Source organism: Mesitornis unicolor, unplaced genomic scaffold (assembly GCF_000695765.1).
Source record: "Mesitornis unicolor isolate BGI_N332 unplaced genomic scaffold, ASM69576v1 scaffold43449, whole genome shotgun sequence".
In the NCBI taxonomy this organism is placed as follows: Eukaryota; Metazoa; Chordata; class Aves; order Mesitornithiformes; family Mesitornithidae; genus Mesitornis; species Mesitornis unicolor.
Genome location: NW_010207388.1, coordinates 1238 through 10956, shown reverse-complemented (window position 1 = coordinate 10956; position 9719 = coordinate 1238). Strand labels below are relative to the sequence as shown.

Sequence of the window (9719 nt, the reverse complement as noted above, 5' to 3'; positions counted from 1 at the left end):
AGGAAGAAAGTTACCTGAAGGATATCAAGGTCCCTGAAACCAGAGGGATTTTGTGTTTTAGCTAGAGCACAGGGGCACTCTAATCCAGTGAGGAATTTTAGAATCCATGCAGGCCCACATTCAGATTATGTTTTCTAGCACAGACCAATACTTACCCATCTTTCTCTGCTAGCACCTTCTGCTCCTTCACCATGGGCAGTAGTGAAACAAAACAAACGTTGCTCATGTGCTGAATCTCCCCAAGTCGCTGCTGGTGCTGAATTCCAGCCATGTGGGATTGGAAATTCTGAGGGAGAGGTTAGGGGAAAAATCCATTAAAGTGTATTCAAAATATAGAAAATAATAGGTATGAGCTATGCTTTCCATTCTCTTGACTGCTGTTTAACAATGAAACGGTATAAAAGCTTAAGAGCATGGCTGCCTGTGGATCCACCCACATTGACTCTCTAGCAGGTTGCTTGCCAGCTCCTCAGGAGAGGTTTATTTTTTCTGCATGCTTGTCATCATTTTTTATGTTCCTTGTTCCTGAAGCACAAGCCCTTGCTAACAAGTCTCCTGCTGCACCTCTCCATGGCAGCTGGCCATCTAATTCGTTTCTCTTGACCACCCATATCCCAGACAGACGTGTGGATTTTTACCTGCTGACTGCAGCAGTTGGTCTTGCAGATATAACAGTAGAATTTAAGGACAGATTCAGGGCTAGGATCAGCTGTGCCCACCTCGCAGGTCCAGTGTCCTGGTTTCAGAGCTGTTGTACTGATAGCTCTGCTCTCACTGCTCTGCTGGATGGTCACTTTCAGTGACCCTCCAGAGCTCAACATCTGCCAAAAGGAGGAATCAAGATTAAGTTCAATCTCTCGATAGGAGACCCTAAAATTACGCCTGCTTTTTGTATGCGACTTAAGCTCTCTGCCCCTTAAGAAAACACATTTAAGCTTGAATCTGCAGGAGGCTGATCAGACAAATCCTCACAGTCCTTCTCCCAGTGCTGCTAAATCAGCGATCCCTGTGTCACACCACCAAGCCTACGAGTACATCGGTAAGGGACACGATCAGCTCATGTTTCTCCACTGCAGAACTAAAGGCAACTCATCACCACCCTGATGGATTAAGGAACTCAAACAAGGGCAGGATGATACAGTCAATAACACCAACATGTCTTCAATTATGGAAGACTATCAAGTCTGATTCACGCTTTAGGCTAAATCTTTGTCCACTCACAGATTTACACAGTGTAAGATCCTGGTTTAACATCTAGCACATGGGCAAGGTATTTCACGCAAGAGACTTGCACAGGTTGCTGGCTTCACCTGTGTCTCATTTTTCCAAGCTGCCTTACAAAAGCACAGACTCCCACTCCCTGCTCCTTCCTGCTGTGATGGCAAGTGCCACAGCAGCTGCATCATTACTACCATCAGCCACATTTTTTGACATCTGCTCTTCAGCACCACAAAGGATGTATTTAGCTATGTCCCTCAAGGGTCTTTCAATTCAACTTTCCATCTTTCCAGATGAATACTGAAATCTTAACGAACACTGGCATCCACAAACAGCCAGCGGTAGGCAAGGTACAGGCTAGTAGAGGTACAAAAGCAGCAAGTCAGAGCAGACTGCGCACTAATTGCAGACATATTATGCCTTATTGCCAGGGACAACAGCTTACAGCAGGAGACAGAGCTCCAGACGTGGGTGCCATCTGGTTCCCAGTGGCAACGGGCTTCTCTGGGATGGAGGGGGAGGTTGTATGTTCTGCACCACCCCAGCCTGCACAGCGTGGTGTCTGCTCACCTCAGGAGCCTTTGGTTCCTCAGAGAATTTCCTCTCTTTAGAGAAATCTTCAGCTGTGTACTCCTTTGCATTGTCTGTACCTAGGAAGAGAGTCCTTTTAGCTGCCTTACATCAAAATAGCAATGACAGAAAAAGCGAAGCAGCAGGTGAAAGAAGTCAGGAAACTTTCTTAACAGTGCTGTTGGTTATAAACCCAGTTCACAAACCTTGCTCCAAAGAAATCCTCATTAAAGAGACGAACTTCCCATCATTTGCATTTGGTAGGCAATAGGTTTTAGGGGTCTGTGTTTGGATTGGGTTCCTAGATTTTCTCCTTTCCCCACCCTGCAAGACTGGAGGAAGGACATTCCTGACAAGACCCACAGGATTTACAGATGCTGATTCACCGGTGCAGTTCCAGCAAGGAGCGCCCTAAAAGTGCAAATCATTGTGCTCGGCAACTCACCATCAGCTTGGACACGGGTGCTTGACTCTCCTGCTTCCTTGCTGTCTGTGGCATCCTCTAATGCGGACTCCTCGGTCACACTTCCAGGATATCAAGAAAATAACCTTATTTGCCATGTTACAGCAGAGATTCAGAAAACATACCAAGGGACAGGCTGGGGTCTACACTACCACACTCTCCGACTAAAGCCCCAAATCAATAAGCTACTGGAAGTGGTATTTCAGGCAAGGATTTGGCAGAAATAAATTAATACAATAAAGAGTGGGCATTCTAGACTCAGAAACAGCAGCCAAATAATCTGGACAAGAAGGTTACAAGTGATTTTTTGGATCACTGCCCTCTCCTGCAAGAGGCCTAAAGGGAAATAAGTTCATACAAGAAATATTCTTAATAAGAGCTCTGAGAGCTCACTCCTGTCTTGACTGGTGACCTGCAGGGAAGCTGCAATACCCAGACAGTACTCCAGGCTGCTCTGTGCACGAGTGAACACACAGAGACCTGTCAGAACTGAATGGGTTCTCAATGGTATCTTACAGGGATTTCATCATAACTGTCTGCTCTGTTCATATCAATCGTGTTTTGTTCCAGAGTCCCCACAGTTCTGCTTGGGGAGGAAGTGGAGCTGTACAAGACACAAATCAAAAGGACTTTGATTTGTTTTATTTGATACTGCTGATCTGCTGAGGAGAAAAAAAGATACGGAGGGGACTGCTGAGAATGAACAGCTGACTTGAAGAGGGGACGAAGTGTACTTTACACTGCCTGTCTCCATCCCCCATTTTTCCATCAGGGCTAAAAATTTTCACCATGGCTTGAACGTCTTCTCTCTCAGGCTGGCTTGATAGCCCACCCACTAGCGCCAGGGAGTAGCATATTCTGCACAAGCAAGAACACAGACTGTGCAGGTACTGCATCCAGTGATCCAAGCACACAAGCACCGCATAATTTATCAGATTGATAAGTGATAATGTAACTGGGTTACACGGCTATAAATATGCAGCAGGGTTTGGGCAGTGCAAACACGAAGAAAACAAGAGTGGCTGGCATTAACATTATTTGTCAAGTGCTGCCAGCAGGCTCAACACTATACCACACGCAGATGGTGACAGCACTCCAGGGCAAGGGTTTACAGTCTAAACTGCAAATCTAAGGAGCAATCTAAAGGAGCAAAAGCCATCACGAATATGATCTAAGGAGGAAATGGTATTATATGGATACTTGTCGGGCCATGCTAGAAGAAGTGGCTGTTGAAGGAGAATTTGAAGATGACGAGTGCTTTCTGCACTGGAATAAGGATGTTGTTCCAGGCATACAGATGGTACATAGGAGAAAAGGCAGAAGTGGGAAAAACCTGAAATGAAGAAGGAGGCTGGTATTCCTGGCCAAAGGGAAATGGAAAAATGAAGCACGAAACAAAGGTCTGTGACATGGATGGAGGGAATGTCCTTCCCATCTGTGAAGGGCAATAGCAGAACAGTAAACTACTTTTTTCAGAGATCCATCATCTATTCATTGGAAGTAAACAGAAACACTTCAAAAAAAGTTAAGGAAAGATCTATTTTAAGTAAATACCAGTCATAATATATGCATCAAATCTGGCAGTCCCTAACTACCGCTTAGGAAAGGATTTTCCTAATAGCAGGCTTGCTGCAGTGAGATCTGTCACTCCTCAGACTTGATTCTTTTTTCAGTGTATGTAACGAGACTTTGATTAATACCCTGCTAAATATTAATGTAATTAAAATTAATTTAGCTTTAGCAAACAGATTAACAAAGCATACGCTCAAATGCATTTGACTTCACTTTAATTGAATTTATTTGCTTCTTGCTAATCAGAGTCCATAATTCACGACAGTCCCTGCTCACATAATATTTATCACTCTCTAATGTTTTGCATGATCAAGGTAATATCTGAACATCAAAGTAATCCTGGAATATTCTCCCTAAAGCTAGCCATTAATCTCTAATCTACAGATGGGAAACAGAGGTGAAGAAACTTGTCCAAAATGACGCGGCGAATTGTTAACAGGGAAGATAAGAGGACCCAGGAGTCCTGACTCATAGTCATTAACATATGTTGGAGAATTCACAAATCAATGCCTCCAGAAATCTGTATTCACTCCCTCCTCTTCTCCCTCTGCACCTGCTAACAGCGACAGCTCTGGGAGAGGTACAGCACGGTGCAGACAGCAGCAGGAGCTCCACGATGTGCCTTCCCACTAGATGGCAATACTGCCCTGTCTGTTCCCGCGCCCAGGGCAGCAGGGAGTGCCAAGCGCCTGCCATGGCCAGCATGCCTGCCTGCTGCGCATCCCTTGCGGATAATAGGATTGCCTTTGTCTATTTTTACCCAACAGACAGGGGTACCGGCAAGACAATCTTTGCAGAAGGATACAGAACTCACCACTCATGGATCCAGGCTTGAATACTAAGTAATAACTATTCCTCTCCCTTTCTCAGTCCTCAAAATAAGCTACCCTCTCCTACATCTACTGTAGCCTAACATACTCCAAGACTTCTTCCCTGCTGATAGGTAGCTGCCCATTTCCGTTTTTCAGATTAGGGAAGAAAATTGGAGAAATATATCAGAACAGAAAAGAACCTCTCTGCTTCTTACAAGAATCCTGGCAAGAGAACACATGTGCAAACTCTGGTTTTTTGCACCTTTACATGAGCTGCACCTCCTACTTTTCAATCCCACAGTTGGATCACCCAGAGACCCTGTTTCACCTTGGATCTCAACAAGCATCATAAGGTTTTCTGAATTGTCCAAGAGCATCTGAAATACCCCTTACATGCTAGACATCAGGCCAGTACAGTTCAGCCCTTATTACTATAAAATAAAATTAGACAATAATTCTAAACCCAGTCACTATTTAAATACCCCATTCAATAATACCTCTTCAGTCTTTTTGCTGCAGGCTCAGTGTTCAACACAGATTCTGCTGGAGTTTTTGGCTCTGCAGGAACACAAAGGGAGATCTCATTAGCAAAACAGACCATGTCATCTTCAGCACGTTCCCTAACTGAATGGCCAACACCAATAAAACTGTTAGACTAAATAATACTATACACTTGCTTATTCTGAATTTGAGAATTGCAGTGACAAGGTTAGATAACGATCCAAGAAATTTGAGTTTTATTGCAGATGTCACTGTATGAAGTGTCATCCAGACAGAAATCTATGTCTGTGTCTACTAAGCAGGTCTTAGTCCTATACCGAGATGACAAAAGGCCACACCATAGGAACATTCATAAAAGCCAAGGTGGCATATCTATCTGACAGCAGCCATTTAATCAGGTAATTTTCACCACTGCTCACAACCTCATCATGTGCCTACATTTTTAGATCAGGCACTCTTCAGTCAGAAATGACATTTCCACATCTGTATTTTCAGTACTGGCTCCCCCTTACCTGTGGATGGTGAGGAGTTGTTCTGCTCTGACCCTCCTTGCAGTCCCTCTGGGATTTCCATTTTCTCATCCCCTTGTATCTGAGATGAAGAACCAGGATCGAGCTCCCGCTTCCTGTCAGGCACCCTCTGGAAGTCCTGCAATGGGCAGAGAGTCACTGTCAGCTCTTGGTCCTTCCTCAAACCCAACACTGCCCAAAACACCAGACTTTTACTGTGAGACAGGAAGAGCAATTCCAACCCCATGGTAATGGGGGGGGAATAAATGGTTCACAATGTACCGCCTTGCTTCAGGCAAGTTTATACCACTAAACAGAGCAATGCAATTAAATTCCACAGCCCGTGACATTTCTCCAGTACTTTAAGTAGCAGCTGTAGGAGACCTTGCTGCTTGCCAGAGTGACCCTACTCTCTGTAAGAGGTAGATGGGCAGGGAAAAAGAAGAGGCCCAAATAATCCCCTTTCCTTTTGACTCTGGAGAAAGGACAGTCCAAGAGTGTAAGTCTACCTTATCCAGCACATCTTTTTGGCAGAATGGGATCAAATACACAAAAGCTAATCTAAGACAAAGCAAGTACCAATCAATTAATCCAAGAACCATTTCCACGATACGAAAGATGTCTTAATGGTGGAAGGTGAGAAAGGATTTTTTATTAAAAAAACAAACCCATGTAAATTTTACAAAATCTACATGAACAGATATGATCCTGATCTTAACAGAAAACAGCCCAAAGAGGTAGCATGACATGTCCATGGTAGAAACAAGTAATTTAGGAACAAAAAACTGCTCTGGAAGGCTAACAGGGCAGAACTCCGCCAGGAGTACTTTTATTGTAATTACTTTGAAGCTGGTACTTCTAAAGGCTCCTTTTTATATTTTAAGCTTAAACAGTTCTGCTATGAGGAATTCTCTCTTGGGCAAAAAGTGACATGAAACCATTGCATCATAAATGTAAATATGGACAATAAGAACCTTAGAGATGCACTTAATTCTGCATTTCCCTGTCAGCAGCACGGTACAAAACACAGTTCTCACTGTAAGGTGCTCTCCTTTCTCTTTTGTTCTCCACCTACAATACAGTCACCTGCTGAAAGTGCAAACAGAGCACAAAGCTCCCAAACAGCTGGAAACTACAAGCCCACCTTGCGAAATGTCCGGTTCTGCCGCTGGAAGGGAAGGCTTGGGAAGCCCAGCCGAGCCGGCTTTAGTGAGACCCCAACAGGTGGCGGCCCCAGGAGGGAATGTCTTGTAGCCTGAGGGAAAAACTGCTGCAGTGCTGGCGCTGTCATGTTAAATCCACGGAGGTTTCCTATAAATGCAAACACACAGCATAACACCACCCTGCAGCGTGTGAAGGACAGAGAAAAATCTTTCACTTGTACAAGCAGCAGGGAGAGGGGAAGGGCTCCTCCACACAAGACCCTGTACTTTATTTGGCGCTCTGTGCTCTACCCTCTTCAGCACCCACAGAACAGTTTGACAGGATAGCAACCATTCCTGTGTATTAGGCTATATTACAATTGTCACTGCAGGCTAAGATCCTTAGAGCAAGCATTTGATCTGAGCACACTAGTGCTTGTGTTTGTGACAAACAAGGTCTCATTTTACAAAAATTCACCATAGAAAAAGGAAAATTCATCCCACATTTGTGCAGCTGGCAGCTCACACCATAGCACGGATGCTATTTAACACAGGCCAGCAATAGCATTTCATTTAAAACAACACTGGACTTTTTCAAACAAAAGACTACACAGTCCTCTCTGCCACCTGGTTATCATGCAAGCTCAACATGTCAACCTAAACTCCAACACTTGAGACCTTGCCATTTCCAATTATAATGCTCTGCTCTCTGAAAAGTTCTTTTCAGCATCGACAGACTATTAACTAAGTCTCCACTATTTCTTGCAAAGGCAGTCCTTGCTATCCTCATTTCAGGGGTGAGGGAATGGAAGCACCCAGACACCTCAGCTACACCCTCAAACCGTCCATCATTCTGGGAACCTGGACACATTGAGATTTTTTATTTCTCACCCGAATTAGTGCATATTCTGGCGTTTAGAAGCTGTCAAAACAGGGCAGAGAAGTTTGGAGACAGGTACCCAAAATCTGAAAAACCAAGCTACATTGTTTAAAGCCTGCAACACAATAGGAAGTGCTCCCCCATGTTTGTCTTCAAAAGTAATCTAATCTCTTATTACACACCATAAATAGTCTCTTACAGTAAAATGACATAGCTGTATTAAAAAAGTCTATAAAGCAAGAAATCATCTCCTGCTCTCGGTTTAGTACCTTTAAAGAACCACACATCCATTTCAGCTTTTCCTATTCCCACTGCTGAAGCTACAATTAATTATTTATGCTGATGTTTGCCAGGTACCGAAATACTGCAGCATCAGATATTCTTTCATGTAACCTAAACCTGAATGACCAAAAAAATTCAGATTCCTAAAAAGGGCAACACTGGACATTGCAACTATATTACATGTTACCTGTGCCTAGCTGATGAGGATTATTGAAAGAGAAGTCACAACTCAGCGCATAGAGGTGAAAAGAAGAGGAACAACACTCAAAGTGCAAGTAGAGTGTTTATTAACATACCTTATCCTGCTCTCCTATCTAATTCACCTCAGGTCCTTGGCATACTATTTAAATACAACTTCTCAATAAGAGATTTTGTTTAGGGAAAAGGCCAGCCCATGCTAACATCAAAACGTATCTTAAAGGAGTATGGCTGACTAGAGTGGAGCCACTTTTATTCTGACACAAATATACACACTCATCTTCACAGCATGGCTTTTCCTTTTTTACTGCTGGGTTCCCTACAACCTGTGAGAGAGCTGTAGAGAGCCACTGGAGTCACTAGAGAGCCCTCCCGTTAAATGGGCAAGAGAGAACAAAAGGAGTTAACGACATTCAGAATAAATCTATTGTCTTCACATCTGGGCATGATTCACGGGCAAGACAAAAACTGCAGGCGTCAGTCTAAACTAGGCACTTGAAAACTACCCCAGGTACTGGTTTTCTGTGTTGAAAAGAGCTGTCAGGTTAAGACATGAGCAAAAAACGTAGCTTTGTTCCTCATATCTTTATGTTAGCAATACTATTATTAAGGCAGCTTCACAGATTTGTTTTGAAAACATCACATCTGGCACAAAAATCCACTTGTGGAAACACCGTGATGGAAGAACAGTGATATTATCCACCACACAAATGACAGTCATTTCAGGGAATTGAAATTTCCCAAGACAATTGAAACCCAAACCATTTTCCACCACAATATACTTTGTTTGTACTGCACTAAATTTGGACAAAGACAAGTGTCTACTGCAAACAAGGTTAGAGTATATGTAACAGACAAGAAATAAATGGTTTTAACCTTCCAACCAAGACAGACAACCAAATAACAGAAATCTAAGTATTTTATCTAAATATGTTGGTGGAAAAATACTCTTTCCACCAAATCTAAGAGGGAAAGCACGTACTGAGTATCTAACCTGATACCTTCTAATGCTATTCCCAACCGCGAACAGTTGGGCACATGGAATTTTCAGCAACTGAAGAACCTTTGTGATGTGGACTATGAACAAATTTGAAGAGAAGGGGGAAAAAAAAAAAGATGACAAACGGAACTGCCAAATACTAGGACTGCAATGGTTCAGCAAGAAATAGCCATCCTATGGTTTCAGTTCATGAAGGATGATTAAGTAACTCCAGTAAGCGTCTCCCATAACGACAGTACCTTGCATCTGCTGCATGAGTAAGGCCCGCTGAAGCATAGGATTGGCATTGAGCAGCGATGGTTGATTTGCTGCCCGTAAGCTCAGCATCTGTTGCTGTTGCGGTGGAGGCAAACCCCTGGAAAAGAAGGCATTAATCATAAGAATCCAATAAAAATTGTACCCTTCAATTCCAGGCACCTGAATTATAAAATGGAAGGGCAAAGACCCGCTGAAATGCTGATATACGCATGCATGAAAAGATACCATACACCAGCACTGTATCCCCTTTCTTCCACTCTCCTGGAATTTCCAAAGCTGACAGATTGTCTATCAAGGAATTCGAGGTCAGAGAG

At 43.3% G+C, this 9719-nt stretch overlaps 1 protein-coding gene across 1 annotated transcript in view; it reads right to left on the bottom strand.

Annotated features, from left to right (window-relative positions):
- The window catches only part of CIZ1 (CDKN1A interacting zinc finger protein 1), a gene marked incomplete at its 5' end in the record, with an annotated part of 16915 nt that extends 7413 nt beyond the window's left edge, over window positions 1-9502 (bottom strand). Inside the window, 8 exons of the mRNA XM_010192105.1 lie at window positions 156-286; window positions 639-821; window positions 1789-1868; window positions 2234-2313; window positions 5133-5193; window positions 5649-5784; window positions 6790-6956; window positions 9387-9502. Coding sequence (XP_010190407.1) covers window positions 156-286; window positions 639-821; window positions 1789-1868; window positions 2234-2313; window positions 5133-5193; window positions 5649-5784; window positions 6790-6956; window positions 9387-9502 — 954 coding nt within the window. The remainder of the gene's footprint in view (window positions 1-155; window positions 287-638; window positions 822-1788; window positions 1869-2233; window positions 2314-5132; window positions 5194-5648; window positions 5785-6789; window positions 6957-9386) is intronic.
- Window positions 9503-9719: the final 217 nt, after the last annotated feature.